The 20,694-nt window shown below is 41.0% G+C and overlaps 1 protein-coding gene across 2 annotated transcripts; it reads right to left on the minus strand.

Annotated features, from left to right (window-relative positions):
- Positions 1–627: 627 nt before the first annotated feature.
- Positions 628–19,154, minus strand: ZFP2 (ZFP2 zinc finger protein). 2 transcript variants are annotated; one of them, XR_016513739.1, is made up of 4 exons: positions 19,093–19,154; positions 16,942–17,096; positions 3,236–3,306; positions 628–777 (listed from the first exon to the last, which is right to left on the minus strand). XR_016513739.1 is itself a non-coding variant. In XM_090290348.1 (3 exons), exon 3 carries the CDS (start codon positions 3,227–3,229, stop codon positions 1,841–1,843), a length of 1,389 nt encoding a protein of 462 aa, XP_090146474.1. In that variant the 5' UTR covers positions 3,230–3,306; positions 16,942–17,096; positions 19,093–19,154; the 3' UTR covers positions 1,580–1,840. The 2 variants fall into 2 exon arrangements, 1 of the variants encoding a protein (XP_090146474.1); XM_090290348.1 differs by lacking the exon at positions 628–777 and having other exon boundaries at positions 1,580–3,306.
- Between the last annotated feature and the right edge of the window lie 1,540 nt (positions 19,155–20,694).

Genomic DNA, 20,694 nt, shown 5'->3' on the forward strand with positions numbered 1-20,694 from the left:
CTTCTATGACAGTACAGTAGTCCTACCTTATCAGGGGATATGTTCCAAGACTGCCAGTGGATGCCTGAAACCATGGGTAGTACCAAACACTATTTAAACTAAGTTCTTACCCATAAATATGTACTTATGATAAAGTTTTCTTTATAAATTAGGCATAGTAAAAGATTAGGCACAGTAACTAATAATAAAATGAACAATTATAACAAGATACTAAAATAAGTTATGTGAATGTGGCCTCTCTCTCAAAAGTATCTGATTGTACTGTAGTCACCCTTCTTGTGATGATGTGAGATGATACAATGGCTACGTGACGATAGAGCAAAGTGACAATATAGTGGGATGGCATGAGACTTCATCACACTATTCAGAATGGTGCACAATTCAAAACATGAATTGTTTATTTCTGGCATTTTTCATTTCATATTTTTGGACCCAAAGTTGACTGTGGGTAATTGAAACTGTGGAAAGCAAAACTGTGAATGAGGGTGGGGACTACTATACTCACAGAGCACCCTCTAATCATTGCCCTTCTACTTATTCTATGGCTTATCAGGAGTCTTCACTTGGATATCCACAGACTCATCAAAATGCCCCCAGACTGAACTCATCATTGCCCCACAAAATCGGTCAGTTTTATATTTTTAATGATGGCATCCCTTTACATCCAAATAAGAAATTCAAGTGCTCACATTTAATCAGTTACCGTATTATCTAGATCATCTTGTTTTTGCTTGAATGTTTCCTCTCCCATTCTACTGCCACTTTCTCAGTTTAAACCTTAGAAAACAAGAATATATCATATTTTATTTTCTAATCATGTTAGCACATATTTAGCACTTACTGTGTATGAAAAAAATTTTAACTGCGGTCATATCTATAGATTTATAAAATCTCCATAAGACTGTTTCTCATGTTTTGAGTTACAAAGATTTTACTATGTCAAATTTTCATGTCTAGTGTTTAGGCTATTCTCCTTTCCACTTCAGTTGTCAAAGTATGATACAAAGATATGTATTTGAATTCTACGTAAAGACTATAATTAGGTTATATTGTTTTCTAAATAATTAGCTTACTTAACAATTTAATGACGGTTGAGGACTAAAAACAGCATACTGTTGCATTAAGATTTGTACAACTGTTCCATCATCAGTTAGCAATCAGCCTGTACTAAGGGGAGAAAATAATGCAGGGATAAGGGGGAGCATGGAGGGATAAAAAGATTTGCTAGAGGTAGGGGATTTTAACTCACACAACATCCAGGGAAACCAGATTGTAAAACAGGGGCAGCTAATAACATATAACATGGTAAAAGATTAAGGATGTCCCAGCATTCATTGTATTTATAGGTTTGTGGCTTTGTAGAGCTCATAGGGATACTGAAGACCTTGTAAATCCAAAATCCCTCATTTACCTAATAAAGACACTGTGACCTGGTCAAAGTAGGTGACTTGTCCAAGTTAGTGCCAGATCAGAGTACATTCCAGATCTTTGCGCTGTCCAGTTAAGCACTCTCACATTTTCTCTCCAATGTGAAGTTTCTGATAACCAAAGGAGAATCTGCAGTATGACACAACAGAACTTATCTTCAGCATGAATCTTTATTGTTTAGAATATTAGCTACTTAAACCTTCTGATATAGTTTTACTTTCTGAATCAACCAGGATTTTCCTTTTTTTTTTTTTAATGGTTTCTCTACAGTGGTCTATATCATCTGATATGATATAATATATGTCAACTAAAAGGATCCTAAACTCTTTACAGTTATTCAGTTTCTATATTACATGACTTATCTGATTATCACTTAAGTTAAGCATGGTAAAGGGCCCGATGAAAACTTTCCTCACGTATGAGTTCTCTGATGTCGTGTAAGATTTGTACTCCGACTGAAGGCTTTCCCACATTCATTACACTGATAGGGTTTCTCTCCTGTATGAGTTCTCTGATGCACTGTAAGGGACGAATTCTTAATAAAGGCTTTGCCACACTGATCACATTCATAGGGTTTCTCACCAGTGTGAATTCTTTGATGCTCAATAAGGTATGCACTCTGGCTGAAGGCCTTCCCACATTCATTGCATTCATAAGGTTTCTCTCCAGTATGAATAACCCGATGTACAGTAAGGGATGATCGCCCAGTGAAATGCTTTCCACATACAACACACTCATAAGGCTTCTCTCCAGTATGAATCCTCCGATGTTGAGTAAGAGATGAATTCTTACTGAAAGCTTTTCCACACTGATTACATTCAAAAGGTTTTACTCCAGAATGAAGTCTCTGATGTTCTATAAGGTAAGTACTTTGGCTAAAGGATTTCCCACATTTGTTACATTTGTAGGGTTTTTCTCCAGTGTGATTTCGTTGATGCAGGGTAAGAGTTGAGCTCTTACTAAAGGCTTTTCCACATTCACTACACTCATAGGGTCTCTCTCCAGTATGACTTCTCTGATGTACAATAAGATGCATACTTTGACTGAAAGATTTCCCACATTCATTACATTCATAGGGTTTTTCTCCTGTATGCGTTCTTTGATGCACCGTGAGATTCATACTTTGGGTAAAAGCTTTCCCACATTCATTACATTTGTAGGGTTTCTCACCAGTGTGAATCCTTTCATGTTGAATAAGGGATGAATTCTTGCGGAAAGCTTTTCCACATTCTTTACACTGATAGGGTTTTTCTCCAGTATGAGTTCTTTGATGGACAGTAAGGTTCATGCTTTGACTGAAGGTTTTCCCACACTCATTACATTTGTAGGGTTTCTCTCCAGTATGAATTCTTTGATGTACAGTAAGGGAGGAGCGTTCAATGAAGTGCTTCCCACATACATTACACTTGTAGGGTTTCTCCCCAGTATGAATCCTCTGGTGCTTAAGAAGGGATGAGCTCTGGCTGAAGGCTTTTCCACATTCATTACATTTGTAGATTTTCTTTCCTACAAGCATTCTTTGAATCTTAATTAATTCAGAATTTTGTTTAATATCTTTCCCATGTGAATTCTGATAACAGGACATTTTCCCCACAGGAATACTTTGTTGTATATCAATGACTGTACCCTGACTAGAACATCTTTCAAATTCATTACCTCTACAAACCCTCCTCTCAGTGTCCTTATGGGTAACTGCCACTTGGCTCAGATGTCTATCCTGGCTTTTCTGTTGCCCTTCTAACCAATTATCAGGTTCCCAGGTTTCCCCTAAAGAAGAATGCCAGAGACCTTCCCTTTCCATTATTACCAGATAGGTTAAGTCTTCAATAATGTTAGGCTTTGGAGTTGTCTCTTTGATTTCAAGTCTTGTCTCCCAGTCTGTAAAAAATAAAAACACAATTGGTTTCTGTTCTGGGTGACTGAAAATTATATAAGGTGGAGATGAGAATAAAATTGGGACTATATGGCACATTTGAGAGCTTTCAAAGACAATAAAAGAGTGAGCCTATGCAGGAGGGACAGACATTGAAGTCACTGACCATTGGACAAGGACAAATAATGAAGATGGAACTAAAGGAAAATACAGAGAAGATTGGAAGGGGCAAATCAGAAAGCCTTCCCATGTTGTTCCTAGTGTTCCTACCAGCCATTTCTTCCCGCCTATAATTCTGATACTAAATCTTTAAAAATATCACAGTGTGAGACAGTGAAGATTGTCGATCCTGGAGTCAACAGATGGGTTCAAACCCTGGCCATGAACATTTACTATCTTTATGAGTTACCTGGTTCTCTACATCTGAGTTTTCACAGATATAAAATGAGGATAAAAAGTAATCTGATAAGGATAATGTATATAACCTGCCCTTTGGGAACATACTTGTCTGGAACATACTTGAAACTCAAACTCTTAGATTGTGATAACACAATCTAAAATTTCAAGTAGGCTGTAATTTTCTCACAAAGATTAAGAGAGTCCTAAAGGGCTCTACACTTTCCTAAATACCCATTCCATAAAGATAACTGGTGGCGGGAAAGCCTGTTGAACTGCTTCAGAGGGGGCTAAAGGAAGGACCCTGTAGCCACTCAGACTTTATTTTCTCAGATCCCGTTTTTTATCCCAGACAAAAATGGTCTGGAGGCAAGGAGAGGCAGAGGACAGGGAACTATAACCTGAGAATCTGCCTGTCAATTTGATCAGAGTCAACAACAGATACCAACACTGAAGCAACACGCTTTACTGTGAAACAAGGGGCATGCATTAACTGGACCTCCCCCTTGCAACCTGACCTACTTATATTAAAAAAAAGACAAAAAGTGGAAAGTCTAAAAGACTCCACTTCCAAAACACATACACCACTGAGTAACCACTGAGAGGACCTATCCAATCAAGTATGAAAATAACAGGCAACACATGAATTAGAGATGTCCACTCGCCCCACCTCACTATTATATCCAGCTATTCAACTAAAGTTCTTTGAAAATATTTATTAAAGTGCCACCCATCATCCATTGACACTGTTAGACAAATACAAAGTCCAGATAGAGCTGCCTCCATCCAAAGATAAATGATACACAGAAAATACCAAGTTTGAAAACTATAGAGGATTAAGAAGTAAATTTTTAAAATAATAGAATGAAAAGAAAAAAGCATAAAAATCAAAAGATGATAACATTTTTTTAAAAGTTACTGGGAAAAAGATATGTGTAGCAATGACCTACAAAGAACTAGAACCTAGACTTGGAAAACAATGTTGATGGAACACTAAACCCACTAAAAAAATGGGCAAAAGACTCGAACATGCACTCAAGAAAAGGAAGTCCCCTATTAGGTACACACATATAGGTAAATCTAACTTGCAAAATTATTCCATGATTAATAATTTTAAAAGCAGCATTGCACAATAGCCAAAAATTGTAAGCACCACAAATATCCATCGATAATAGAAGGGATAATAAATTGTCATATATTTATACAATGGAATAATCAACAACAGTGAATGTTACAGACTTCGTATTTGTGTCTCCCCAAAATTCGTATGTTGAAGCCAAATTCCGATGGGACAGTATTAGGAGATGGGGCCTTTGGAAGGTCATTAGGCATGAGGGTGGAGCCCTTGTGATGGGATTAGTGCCCTAATAAGAGAGCTTGCTTCCTGTTTCTGCTTTTCTAGCATGTGAGGACGCAACAGGAAGGGAGCTGTCAATGAACCAAAATGAGGGCCCTCACCAACAACCCAACCACACCAGCACTCTGCTCTCAGACTTACAGCCTCTGGAACAGTGAGAAAAATATGTTGGATTTTTAAGCCGTCTACCCTATGGTATTCTGTTACAGCAGCCTGAACTAAGATTAAAGTTAATAATCTAAAGCTATATATATCAATACGATCAAATAAATACTTTAAACAAAATCACAGAAAAATACGTATAGCCAAAATCCACTTAAATAAAGTTTAAAAACAGATTAAAACTAATTATACTGCTTATAGGTTCATTTATGGATGGCAGTCCTTTAAAGAAAAGGGAAGAGAATTATCACAAAAGTGAGAATAGTGGTTACATCCTAGGGAGAGGTGAGAATGGGAATAAGAAAGAGCACACAAAGCATGGGGAGGATAAATATTCTGTTTCTTATCTGGGTCCTAGCATTCACTAACCTTTATCATTATTACCTATAAAAAGCAGTGTGGCATAATAGTTAAGAAAAGAACTCTGGAGCCACACTACCTGGCTCAAATTTGAGCTCCACCAGTGTTAGCTCTGTGATCTTGGGCAGGTTCCTTAACATTTCTGTACTCCAGTTTTCTCACCTATCTTACAGTGTTGATGTAAGAACAAGAATTAGTTGACATTTAGAGCATTTATAGTAGAAGAGTATGTAGGTTTTTGTTAAATAATATTTTGTACATTCTTCTTTATACATAATATTTTATTTTTAAAGATTTTATTTATTTTTAGAGAGAGGGAAAGGGAGGGAGAACAAGAGGAAGAGAAACATCAAGGTGTAGTTGCCTCTCACGCGCCCTCTACTGGGCACCTGGCCTGCAACCCAGGCATGTGCCCTGACTGGGAATTGAACTGGTGACCCTTTGGTTCGCAGGCCGGCACTCAATCCACTGAGCCACACCAGCCAGGGCTATACATAACATTTTAAAAAACAAATGAGAATTTAGAGACCTAATTTAAAAGTTAATTCTGAAACTTCCTTCTTAATAAAAAATATCAATTACCTACAAATTTTTAAAAAACTGGCTGATATGACTCAAGAACTCAACTCTACATGTATAGAGAAGACTGAAATACACTCTTAAATATGAAAGATTCAGTAATTACAGCACTCTTGAAGCATTCCTGAAATATTACTTAAATATTAGATTTACACAAAGGATTTATCCAGGAATTCCAGAATGTCCACTAATAGGACTCTATTAATACCATATTAATAAGTCAAGGGAAAAGGATATATGATCAACTTGATAGATGCTTCAAAATATTTGATAATATCCAACATCCAATCCTGATTCAAAATCAAAAATTTTAGCACTGTCCCAAAGCATTAAAGTAAAACACTAGAAGAATTCACATTAAGAACAGAATCAAGAAAAGGTTATTATTATTACCACTTCTATTTAATATTGTTCCATTCGTGTGACTAATAAAATCAGACAACTGAGAGGAGAGAAAATTTTATTTGTCTGATTATATAACTGTCTGGAAAACAAAATTGTTAGGATGGCATTACTAAGAATTAGTGAAATATCATGGACTTAGAACTCGAGCACTAAGGTTCAAAAACCAGTTCTTACAGAACTGGACGTTTCTTGTCATTTCGCTATCTTGTTAAACAAAAAATCTAATGCACATAGCACTATGCTTGGCCATGATAAGAGTTCAGTGATTGTATTAAAATGCCTAGTTAACGAATAGGATTTATATCACTTTGGTACTTGTCAGGACCTGAAGGGTAGTCCCCAGGACCATGGGGCCTGGGAAAGCACAGATACTTCAGTATTTATGGCTGGGACTGGCCACAGTAGAGGCTGAGAGCCTGAGGAACATTGGGGTGGGTGTGGGACTTGGGCAGTAGTGCCCACCCCCCTAGGGCAATTTTATTTCTTTTCCCCCATTATATTTCTTTCATCCCCCACGTAACATTTAAGCTACTCCTCCCACTCAACCAGACAGTTTCAATACTCATCTGACTGGACTTCCTGCTTATATTCTGCTACCCTACAAAGCAGTCTCCACGTAGCAGCCAGACTGCAATTCTGTACATTATCAATCATTCAGTCAATAAATGTACACTGAGCCGGACACTGTTCCAGGTGCTAAGGCTATAGAAATGAATAAAATACATTTCTGTCCTTACGGAACTTATATTTTAGTGAGAGGAAGAGCAGTCAACATAATAAATAAGTACAATACTTAGTATTTAAGTGCTATGCCCTATGGAAAAAATAATAGCAATAACATGGAAATAGGGAATGTGAGTGAGAGGGAAGTTTGTAATTTTAAAGTCTTTAGGAAAGGCTTCATTAAAAAAGTGACTGAAGCAGAGACTGTAGGGGCTGAGGAGGAGTCGCAGGTGTATTGAAGGGAGAGCAAACCCAGACAGAGGAAGAGCCCATGCGGATACCTTGCGGCAGGCCTGGCTGTCCTGTGCAAGGATGAACAAGTGTTTGGATACTTCTACATTTATTATAGTGTTTTACATCAGTTTTCCTACTAATGGAAGCAACGACATGTGTCTACTAAACATTAGTGAGGCTCATGTTAGCATAAAGGTGGATAGGAACTCTGTAACAGTATAGAAATTCTGTGTTGTGTACACAGATATATATTTACACACAAACACATACACATACATGTAGTAACCCAGTCCATCTCTGAGGATGATACAAAATCACGTACAATAGATTTCTGGGTTCAGCAGTAGTTAGTTAAGGGTAGCTTCCTGGAAAGCTTTAAATGTTATAGACTCTAATTGCACCTTATTTTTTAGGCATAATGCTTGATAATAGATTTCTAACATTTTATACATGTTCTTAATTTTTGTTTCTTTCAAAACAACATCAACTGATTTAAATCTAATGACCACTGATTGAAGGCTAAAGCTTCAGTTTTCCACATTACTAATAATTTCCATTTTTGCCTCAACATAACAGGTTTACTAACAATACTATCTCCAGAAACAGCACTTCTAAACTTACTTTTGTACTCAGCTTTGATAAAATAGCAAAATCTAATGAAGCATTCAACAACTGTACACATGAAAACTTTAGCACAGAAACAGAAAACAATAATCTAAAAATATTAGGTCAGAATGTAGACGTTCTATTTTTGACTAAATATACTAGGAAACAAGAAGTCACAGCAAGGCAAGGAAAGAAAATGATTTTTTTTTAAGAATTAGTGTTAAACTCCAAGACAAAAACATACAAAAAAAAAAAAAAAAGCCTGGGTTCAGATTCTGGCATGTTATTTCGCCTCTCTGATGTCTTCGCCTGAGGAAGGAAGGGGCTGAGATACCTACCCCGTGGGACTGTTGTGAGGAGTGCATCAGATGATGGCTGGGGAAGAGCTGAGCACACCACTCAAGCGATGCTTTCCTGTCTCGGTTTTAGACAGCACAGTGAGACGAAATGGTGGCTTAATCTGGCAGCAACATGGAAGACAACCTGGAAGGGAGATCTGCAGTTTGCACATCATTGTGTGTCCTGGGCTCCACGCTCTCCCTGCACTCAGTGTCTCCTTTCTAACACATACCTCTGCTCTTGTAAATATAGTCAAGTCTTCCTGGGTAAAAACAAACCGGAGGCCCTCTACCTCTGACTTCTTTCAGTTCTTGCCCTTTCCTCCTTTCTGTGAGTCTGCTCTCAACCACAGCATGTCTCTCTCACACCACATAGGCTCCTCCTGGGGTCACGGGCCACTTCTCGTTCCCTCTTGGCACTGGTGCATTTGCCCTCTACTTTTCTCTCTTCCCTTGGCCCAGCTCTCCCAAAATTCCCTCCTCCTCCTTTGACCACTCTTTGTCACCTTTGCTACAACATCCTTGGCTCCCAGCCAAACGTATCGTTCTTTAGGGTTCCATCCTCACTACTTTGCCCTGTCACTCAATCTTCCTGATAATTAACAAGACAAATTGATATAAATACACATATAACTCTTAAAACTGCCTTTTCACCTTATTTCTAAAAATTCTACTTGATATCACTCAGTATTCACTCAACAAACATATACTAAATACTTCCTCTGGCGGTCAATGTGCTAGGTAGGGGGTATAAAGAGAAGTAAGCTCAATCATGACAATTCAGTGAGCCTACATACCAGTGGCTGCACAGACTTCCAAACAGACAAGGAAAATAGTGTGTGAAAGAAGTCACAAACAAGTGAAGAATCTGTAGGATCCAGCCCAATGGAGAAGTCTGAAGACAGGTAAAGAAATGGGAGAGGAAAACAAAGTATCAAGAATACATGAGTTGGAACTAGTATAAATAACCCATGGCCATGTATAATGAGGTGGGGATTGACTGTGGGAGAGGGGATGGGCTGGGTTGAGGGAGACCAATGCGGGGAAAAGTGGGACAACTGTAATAGGGAAACAATAAGTAAATCAAAAATTAAAAAACAAAAACAAACTGGCAACCCAAGCACCAAGTCCTTCAGGAAAAAAATAAAAAGGCCGAACAACAAGAACAGAAGCAGAAATCCACAAAGTTGCCAAAAGGAAACTGGCTGAACCCAAAGGCAGAGGTGGGGCCCAGGCCAGGAGATTAAGCTCGCTGGGGAAGGAGAAACGAGGGTGGGCAGAGCCCTCACAGGCCCACATCAGTTTGCTGTGTGAACCACGCAGTTTCCTTGATTATCCACACCCTGATTTGCACCTGGAAATAAAACCACCCTATCCAATGGCCTTCCTAGAACCCCATGTCCTTGCTCCTTCTGTCCCCAAGCTGGGACCTGCACCCTGTTTCTGGGATCTCCAGGACCAGGGTATCTCAAAGGAAGGGATAGTGAACATATTCTGTATGCAAAATGATTTTAAGGGCACACAGTAATTTTTAATAGTTGTGTGTTTATTTTTACAGTCACTAGTTATAAGAAGCAACACTGGTTTTCAGTTTGTAATGATACAAAAAAAAAAAGAATACATGTGTTTACCTCTGCTGCCTCCAGAAAACCCACCAAGATGACAGTGGAATACTGAAAAAGGCCTATATAAACTCACCAAAATATAGGGAACAAGGGAAAAAATGCTACACACACAAAAATCCAAATAATTTAAATATCTTCATACAGACAAGAGAAGTTAATGCATGCATTAAAATAGATAACTATTTATTGGGTTGGCCAAAAAGTCAGTATGGATTTTTCCATAAAATAAAAGACACATTTTTCATTTTCACCAATAACTTTATTGATTTGGATATTTTGAGTATGTTGGCTATCTCCCACTATTGGCTTCTAGTGGGTAGAGGCCAGGGACGCTGCTGAGCATCTTCCAATGCATAAGATAGCCGCAGGGCAAAGAATTATTTGGCCAAAATGTCAATAGTACTGAGAAACTTCACAAACCACTTTCAAGATGTTTGATCCATCACAGCACCTTCTCCATAAATCTGCACAAATCTTTTTTTGGGTTTCAGGTGCATATTTACCTTTCTTGAAATAATACAGCATAACATGCCGAAATGTTGCATTATCTTCTTCTGTCTTCAATATTAAAATGGCTCCACAAAATTTCACCAATCTTGATGTTTTTTAAAAAATGCATGCTGATATGACAGCTGTCAAAATACAATCTAACAAAATTGTTTCAAATTAAGTTAAAGACACCTAAGCACTACTAGAGCCATTGTGCGGAAAAAAACAAACTTTTTGGCCAACCCAATAAAAGAAGGAACACACAGAGAATGAGAAGCCTCACAGAAACAAAAAATAAATAAAATAAGATAGTAGAAATAAAACTTTTTCACAAAAGGACTGAAAGAAAGTTTAAGAAAATCTTCACATCTCCCTGCACTCTTCCCTTCTAACACCATGCAACCCCTGCAGGTCTTTGTACCTCCCATGCCCTGTGCCCAGAGAGCCCCCTGGCGGCCCATCAGTCACCTCAGAGGAAAGGCCTCCCCTGACTGCCCCTGAAAAATCACACTGTTAACCCTTCTAGTTCCCAATGCTGCTGTGTCCCTCCACCCAGCACCATGACTTTCTTTAGTAACTTACTATGGGAACCCAGGTGCTTGGTGGTGGCAAATGTAGCTCAGCCCCAGATTTGGAAAACCACTGGGGGTGTGGCAGCACACAGGACCCACTCCACACACCGGTTTTCCTGTGGGGAACCAGGCCTGTGTTTCCATAATAGCTTAAAAGCTTACTTTCTGCTAAAGGACCCCCTCATCTCAAGCTGAGAACAACAGATGTTCAGCCTGTAACCTTAAAGCAGTTTCTTAGGGTCTATTCTGGACTGATTTTCAAAAACAGGATGTGGCTAGATGAGTTATGCTTATCATCCATGCATGTGACATTCTTTTCTCTAATATGTAAAAGTAATAATCATATAAGGCGATAACTGGCACAATGATTCATAACTTTCTTGGATGTAATCCACCTAATTAATAGCCTGTTGAGGCAGGGGCAAACTGTGCTTTCTCCTCTAGAAAGTGGCCAGTTTTGTCCCCTCTTCTCCACAGGATTCTTGCAGTCCCTGTGCATTTATTCATTTCATCCACAACGCCGTGGACCGTACTGGTCGGAGGTCCGCAACAACTTACTGTCTCCCTCACTGGACTGTAAGCTCCATGTTTTGGTTATTACTGTATCTGCAGTGCTAGGAACAGGGCGTAGTGCTCAGAAAACATCAGTGGAATAAATTATTTATATAAGAATAAATACAAATACCAATAATAATCAAATCCACACAAATCTTAATGAAGGCAGTTAAAGCTCAAGAAGGGATCATTTTATACCTAATAAACTAGCATTAAAAAACATAAAATAATATCCAAAGCTGAACAATATGTAGCAAGAGCCCTAAAAAGGTGAATATCCTTTGGCCAGTGTTTCTTCCAGAATTCCGTTCCTTAAAAAGCTTACTGGAAACCAGTAATACTGTTCATTAGATTATTCTTTTTCTTACCAATATGTTCTTTCACTGACTTTTTTTAAGTGCATTAAATATCCATAGCCATACACTAACCAGAGATCAAAAATTACTCACCTATCTCATAATTTTTAAACTGCATAAAAACTGGTGATCAACACTTTCACACTGAGCAAAGCAGATATAAAAGGTGTAAAACACATTTTTTTCAGAGAAAGTCAGTATTAACAACTGAAAGAGAAATTTCAATTGTAATGTGGATTAGAAACCAGATCACAAATATTAAGATGTATTAAGTTTCCAGAGAAGAATGGGATTGAACAGGCAGTCGATAAAGATTACAAACTTTGAAATGAAAAAGGAAATACAGAAAATGTAATGTTACTGGTAACAGTCTTTAAATGAAGACTGTAAAACACCAATACAATACAGAGGAAGAGAAATGTGAGTTACTGTATATGGGAAAGGACGCTGTAGAGGTAGGTTATGGCTAAGAAGAAAGACCCATGACAGAAAACGAAGAGAATAAAGAAGAGTGAGAGAGAAAAGAGGAAACAGTTGCTGACATTTATTGCATTTCCGGGACGTCCCAGGCAACGCAGCACTCATTTACCGCACACACCACGTCACCACAGCGAAGACACGCCACACTGGGGAGAAGGCGTGGCATTGGTCATATGGGGACGTTTCAGAGAACGCACGTCAAACGTGCAGGCCTCCCCAAGAGACCCAGCGATCTCTGATATGACCTCTTCCCTGGTGACACAGTCATGTAACAAGGCAGACACTTTACCCACAGAGATGCCCCTGTAAGTCCTTTTGCATCAGGCTCAGTCCTTCTCACTCCAGCTGAGAAGTCACACCTGGTTTGGAAAGCTGATGCCCTGCTTGGGAGGAAAGACACAACTTGCATTCTGAATTGAGTATAAAAGCCACTTCCAGCACAAGCCCTTATTCCTTCCCCTTTAGGGCTTCTGACACAAAAGGAGGTGGGCTGCTGTTTTTCCCTGCAGGAGACTGTTTTGTATGGTATAGGAAATTGTAACCAATGAGCAAGCCAGGTCTGAAAACGGGACTTAATACTTGACCGAAAATGGGAAGCAGCTGGTGGCATGCTCCAAATACCAGGCTAGGGGAAAGGAATAGGAATGCGACGTACCTTTTGAGGCCTGTCCTGCTTTATCCAGCTTTAGATCTGTATCAGCAGGATGTTTAACAATCAACAGAATGCTTAACTCAAGGAGTACAATCTAATCTTTTGCAATGTGCTCTGAGCCAGAAAGTCTAAGTGACTGTTACAATGTATTGATCTATGTTCCTCTTTGGTAATCCCCTTTATGGTTGGGTGGAGGGCTGCTTGCACAAGCCAAGCATTTCTATGCGTAGCTAACTCAGTAAAAGCCCTACTGAAAAAGGGATCAGCAGCATTCTCCTCTGAGGGGTGCTCTCCCTTCCTCCCCAGGTCATTCACTCTGGGTCAATTTCTTCAGCCGCGATTGGGGGACTGCGGGTCCAGGAACCCCTACATTTCCCCATTTTCCAATTCTCTACAGAAAAGGCCTTTCACCTGGAAAGAGAGGACACCAAGCAACAACCCTAAAACAATGCCATACAGTATCCAGGATTTCAAGTCCAAATTCATGAATTTCACAGGTTGTGTAAGATGTCAGTAAGAGGGGAAAGGTGAGGTATGGGGGAAAGTCCTCACCAGCAAAAGTACATTCCTGCAGTTCCCTGGCATCCCGTTCCCACACAACTTCCTCGGAGCAGAGTCTAGATGAAGCCACTCTTCCCCAATGAATCCCACACACATGCTGACTCCTGAAACTATTATAAAGTCCTGCTCAACACAGGATTACGCCACTAAAATCCTCAGTGGAAGGGAAAACAAGCAGCCTCAGAAGGGACAGGACAGAGATCTGTGTGAGAAAAAACATGTCATCCTGCAGAACAAACTAAACATCTGCAACATTATGAAGATATACAGAAAGTGCTCTAGCATAAAAGGACAAGGAGCAGAGGTACAAGGGAGCCACAGGGACAGCACCAAGGCTACTGTGGTCACCACTGTCCTGATCACCTCCCACCCACCCCAAAGGGTTCATGCCCTACACAGCACAGGATGACAGAGCCCCTATGCCTGGCCTGGGCAGAGGAGACCCCCAACAGCCTGGGGAGCAGGACACTACACAGTTGCGCTCAGGAACTCTAAACTAGCAGGGCTGTGGGAAGCAGGTTTGACAATGGCAACAGGGTAAGGTGACCTTTGGTTACCATGGGAAGCCATGATTAATTTATTTGAACAATTTCAGGGGTTGGTAGGGAGCTGAAACCCATTAGGTTGAGAACTCGGGGTGTTGGGGTGCCCCTGATGGGGCTGAGAGGAGCACAGGCTGGGTGGGGAGCCTTCCAGCTGCAGAGGACATATCTGGCGAGAGCAGGGCCACTCCTGGTAGGTCTCTGGAGACCAGTGAGGCTCAAAGTGCCGAGACAGCACACGGAATTGCAGGCCTCACAATAGAGGTGGGAACCCCAGTTACTAGAGAAAAATGTGCAAACGGGACACATCAGGTGGGTGATGTATGAGAGAACCAATAAAACTCAGCTTGACTTGAATGCATGTCAGATTTATACGCCCAGTTCAGCCTTGTCCTCTAGCCCTTACACTAGGACATAAAACACCATAAATAGTAAGTATCTGTTTAACAAGTGTGATGGTTAAGTTTAGCTAAGGTGTGCCCAGGTAGCTGGTAAAGCAGTACTTGTGGGTGTTTCTGTGTGGGGAGCTCACAGCTGAATGAGCAGACTGAGTAAAGACCAGACCTCACCAGTAAGGGTGGGCCTAAAGAGAACAAAAAGGTGGGGAAGGGTAAATTTTCTCTCAGCTTGCGTGGAGACAGCCATGTCTCCTGCCTCAGACACCAGCTCCCCCAGTTCATGAGCCTTCAGGCTCGGACCAGGACTCACACTGTGGGTCCCCGGGACCTCAGGCCTCCGGGTGTGGGACCATAGCACTGGCTTTGCCGAGCCTGAGGATGGCAGATTCTGGGTTCTTTTCAGCCTCACAACTGCATGAGCCGACTCCTCATAACCTTTCCACATATTCATATATATCCTATTGGTTCTGTTTCTCCAGAGAACCCTGACCTATATGAGGAGGAATGAGTCATCACTTTATAGATGAGGAATCTGATCAAAAAAGTTAAGTAACTTCTCCAAGATCATACAGTTGGGACTTGAACCCAAGGCTACCGATTCCCAGTGCTTGTAGGATGAGAAGACCAGTGTGTGGAGTGGGTCCTGTGTGCCGCCACGTTCCCGGTGGTTTTGGAAATCTGGGGTTGAGCTACATCTGCCACCACTAAGCACCCCAGCTTCCCATAAAAGGGGGAAAAATTGGGACAACAGTAACAGCATAATTAATAAAATATACTTTAAAAAAACTTAGTTAACACTATTTTAACTAAATAAAATCAAGGATAGTGATAACCAAATCACACCCTCATCATCCAAACTCTTCTGAATGTTCCCCCTTTAATCCTTCCTCTCTTCTAAAACTTCCTTTCTCTAATACCCATTTTTGTGAGTTATATTGCTTTTTATAACTAAGCTTGATGATATTGGGAGAGAAAGTAACACAAGCAGAAATCACAACAATTAATACTTGTCTTCGTGAAGCCTTCTTAAAACTGGCTCCTGTGGTAAATAGACAAGTGGCACATTTAAGAGAAGCCTAACACATGACCTCACGAATACAGAGAATACCACTGGCCCCTCAGGATTGCAGACAAGGGTAAGTAAGCCTAACTTAAACAAAAATATTAAACAAAACATAGGGTCTCCTGGGCCAAGTCCCCCCTGATGTCTTAGTTCCTTTTCCAGAGAAGCAATAACTCCAGGATCTAGTAAAAACTAGCAGGTTTTATTTTAAAGCAATCAGGGCAAAATAGCTGAGGCTCCTCACTCAGCTTTTGCTCCATGATTTCTTCTAGCTAATGGACACTGCTTCATCCAGAAAAGTTCGATGCCAACTCCTTTATCAAAACTCCTGCCACGCCATGCCTACCACCTCACCAACACACAGATTCCTCCTTCCCACCACCTGAACCAAAACTGTGCACCTGACTCCTCACTACCAGTCGATGCCACATTCCACTCCACCTCTAAACTCGAAACACCAAGCTCTTGGCTGGAGGTGCCTACACTTGTGCTTCAATGTCCCAGGAACCAAGCTGGGCACTTTTTACTTACATTATTTCATTTGAACTTTCAAAATACATATGAAGTAGGTATTATTAAATGAAATAAGCCATGTTAAATTCTTGCCAATGTCAAGTATGTGGCAAACACCCAGTTAATCTGTGATTTCTATCATCACCATGAGGAACTGATGCTTCAGGGAACTCAAGTCACTTGCCCAAGGTAATGCAGCTATTAAAGGGTGAAGTCAGGACTGAAACTTGGGACAGACTGACTGCACTACAGCGAATCCTCTCCAGTTACCTCTACCCAACCCCACTTCTCCTGACGGCCACAGTGATCTTCTCCTTCTCCAGGTCTTGGAACCCTGACAGGCTGCCTTTGAACTACACCTGTTCTTATTATCAGGTTCACGTGCAATAATTGTGACTGTACCTAGCAGAATTGTGACTTTTTGTGTTCCCTGAGAGGCCCTAGCCCTGCAAGTACCAGGACTGTCTCTCATACGCTGTGGGTTCCTTTTCCGACACATGCACAGCACCAAAAGCTCAACAGGCCAGCTGAATGAGGAAAGGACAGCTAAGAACAGAGCTCAGGGAAACTGAGGGGAGCTTTGTGGAAAATAGTCAAAACTCAGAGACCTTAACAGCCCTGTCCTCTGCAGTACAGGAGTAAGGGAGAGGTTTGAGATTGAAAAATGAGCTCACCTGAGCTCCCAATGGGAGAGGCCTACCAGCCATTGCCTTCTCCTTCCTTCCTGTGGGGTCCTTCCTAGGGGATGGGTGGAAGGAGGAGGCAGAGCTGACGGAAGGAAAAGAAGCCATGAGAAAGGAGACTTCCTCAACAACAAAAGGTAAAATACCTGCAGATAAAGCAAATAACACATGTACATGATCTACATAAAGAAAAATATGATTTTTATAAGTTTATCTTACTAAGCTTATTTGTCTTATATATAAAAAAAGATGAACAGCAAGAGACATACAAATTATACCAAATAATATTTTAAAGTTAATTATGAAAAAAAATTATTTTTTAAGTTGTGTTGTATAACAACCAGAAAATTTCTGAAAGGGAATAGTGATGAATGAGAACTTGCCCACCAGATATTATGAAGTTACTATAATCAGAACACTGCATTACTGAATGGCAGAATCACTCATTCACCAGATATACTGCTGAGCACCAACTGTGTACCAGGCACCATTCCTATGGGTGGAGAGGGCGGTGAATACAGCTGCAAAGAGATAATCTCTTTGCCCTTACAGATGTTATCATCTACAAGGGAAAAAGAATCAATGGAATAAATAAAAATCCTGCCAAAACAAATAGTTCAGAAAAAAAATTATATGGAAGAATTCAGAATATGAAAAAAAGTGAATTTCACATCAGTAAAGAAAGAATGAATTATTCAATAACTTGGAAAAAGGGCTAACCATTTGGAAAATAAAAGTTTGCAATAAAATGCAACTAAAGAACTAGAAGAAAATGCAGATAAGCATTTTTGTGGTCATAATGGACTAAAAGGCAGAACGATGCCAAAGGCCCAAACATGAAGGCAAGGTTTTCACGTCTGACCATATGAAAACATGACCTTTGTGCATAGTAAGGAAACACACCTGTGTATCAGATTAAAAAATTTAAAACAAAATGCAAATAATATAAAATTATTTATTAGTATTCAAAATGCATATTTGAACAAGCCTATCATTTGCACCTCTCAGAACGTTAGAGAATAGTTCACACCCAGGTTTGATATGGGTCATTCAGGCACAATCACATTGTAAAGAGATTTATAGAATGAGACAAGAATGCAAAGATATACGTAGCCAGGTGGCCTATATTGTTTATAATACTGAAAACAAAACAAAACCTGAGAAAGAACACAGAGGCCTAAAGAAAGGACTAAATACGGCAGAGATATACTCTTCCTCACACTAATTAAAACGACAACTTATCTATTTTTAGAAATTGGTATAATCATATGTTTTCAAAATATTAAATTTTCTTTTAAAAGTTTATATTCTCCATGTTGACTAAGTGGTACTTACATGGATAAAAAATTTACTTAAAAAAAAATTAAGCGTCAGATTTTTGCACTTTAAATCCCTTACCAAATGTATTTCATATGTCATTTTAAAAAGCAAATGGACAAAAGGATATTAACATCCCTATCTTTAAGTACAAAAAGTTCCCATTTTCATACACATATACACTCTGACATGCAAATAATTTTTTTCCTTTTTGCCCTTACGAATTTTCCAGTTGTCCTATAGTGAACTTCTTGTTGTTCTAAGAGAAAAAACATTGCTTTTTAAAAAAATTGGAAGAAGGAAGAGGAAAGGATTCCCCGAGGCAGAGAACCTGCACAGAGTTGGCCTCCCATTCCTAGGGAAAAACGTGTCCAGGCGAGCCCATGCCGCGCCCCTCGGAATCTGACATTATTGGGTGCGCACTGAAGTGTGGTTTACACAAAGGGCCAGTACTGGAGCCTGGGGCCCCCGGCCTAGCGGTCTCGGGGAAAGCCCGCAGCCGAAGGATCCCAGGGTCCCTCACTGGCACTCGGACCCTGGCCGCCACGCCACCTCCGCCCTCGCCGCTCCTGAGTTAGGAGGTGAAGGTCCGCGTGCAGTGACCCTAGCTTCTCGGTGTCCCCCACCACACCCCAGCCCCGCCCGGCTTCCGGGGCGAGAGTTGGCGTCCCTGGAGCAAGCGGCAAGGCGCTGCGCACCGGTCTGCAAGGACGCTGACCCAGCCCATTCGCTGCCGACCGCAAGGCCGTCAGGACTCGTTCGGCCGGCACCCGACGACCGTCACCTCGCCAGACCAGGCGCGTCCAGCTGCAATCCCGCACTCACCCTCGCCCAGCACCCAGTACAAGCTGGGGGCAGCCAATGCGAACGCCGTCCCGCCCGCCACCTCCCCGGGATGCCGGACTACATTTCCCACAAGGCTGCGGGGTCGCGCTTGGGCGTTGGAGTGCGCAAGCGCAGACCTGACTCGGGAAAACAGCTTGCAGAGCAGTATTGCGCAGGCCAGACGGAAAGCGTTGGCTTCAAGTATGGCTCGCGCGACTGTGATGTTGCGGCTCGTCAAGCCACGAATGGTCTGTACGGAGACCTTACCCCAACTACCCTAAAAAAAGACCCTCACGGTGCCTAGTCCGTGGGGAGGGAGAGGGAACTGACAGCCTTAGATTAGCATCACTTTCCTCCTCTGCGACGAAGGGAGGCCCGGACGGGTCCCTGGCAGGACTGTCCGAAGGAGTAGAAGAGATGGAAATACCTGGGGTACCTGGGGCATGCTGTGAATAGCGGTTACTGTACCCGTTCCGCTAGCCCGGCGTCAGGTGCTGCTCTAAGGGCTTCAGAATTATCACTGTATAGAATGCAGACAGAATCTCCAATTAAATATGTGACCAGAGTTTTTCGTTTCAGCCAGTTCTGCTGCTGGAACTTGGAGAAGTACATGACTTGTGGGGCAGAGCAGTATGGTAGCTTAGAGTGTAATATTTGGTTTTCCAAGAGGAACTGCTGGTTTCCTCTGCCTGTTTCCACTGTTGTGACAAAGATTTAATCCTTGACCAAGCTTTAGACGGGTTTCTCTGATAGGTCTGATGCCTGGGCCCTGTGCTTGGCCTGTAGAGCTCAGTATTAGCAAGAATCTTACTGAATCAGTTTAGGTAGAATCCCCATTCTTAAAATCTGATCAAATTCCTAATCCCCTATTCTTGATGTCTAAATCCTTGATCTGCCTTTAACAAGATCCTGTTAGGTCCGTTAAGCATGAATCCCCCAAATTTGCTCTCTATTTTTAATAACTTTCCATTCTCTGACCCTCTTAATCTGCTTGGTAGCTGTTAATCCCCAGCTGTCTTTGCTGTATTGGGGCTTAATCTTGGTTTTACTGAAGCCTCTCTCCTTTATTGCAATAGTACTAAATAAAATGTTTTTTTAAATAACTTATTTGTTTGTTTGTTTGTTTATTTTGAGAGAGAGGGGAAAGGAGAAAGAGAGAGAGAGAAATATCACTGTGTGGTTGCCTCTCACTTGTGCCCCCAACTGGCGACCCTGGAGTGCAACCTAATCATGTGCCCTGACTGGGAATTGAACCAGCAACACTTGGCTCGCAGGCCAATGCTCAATCCACTGAGCCACAGCAGCCAGGGCCTAAATAAAATGTTTTTATCGTCTTTAGTGCCCAACTCTTGAACTACTTCAAAATATTGGAAAATATGAAAGTCATCACAATTCATTTAGTCAAGCTAAGGTAACCCAGATAACACCAAACAAAATTAAAAATATATCACTGCACTAACACAAATACCTTGAGCCAAAAAGTTTCTCTGGGATTACAAGGGCATTCTTACTACAATAGAAATTATATGACAGGAGACCCAAGAAGGCCGAGGAGTAAGTGGAAGCGACACTTAACCTCCTAGGACCAATCTGGAATTACAA

The sequence above is a fragment of the Furipterus horrens genome, unplaced genomic scaffold (genome assembly GCF_987537825.1).
Source record: "Furipterus horrens unplaced genomic scaffold, mFurHor1.1.pri manual_scaffold_10, whole genome shotgun sequence".
NCBI classification, from domain to species: Eukaryota; Metazoa; Chordata; class Mammalia; order Chiroptera; family Furipteridae; genus Furipterus; species Furipterus horrens.

What these genes read in the sequence shown, in the direction of transcription:
- ZFP2 (XM_090290348.1), bottom strand. Translation starts at nt 3,229, where the DNA reads ATGGAAAGGGAAGGTCTCTGGCATTCTTCTTTAGGGGAAACCTGGGAA.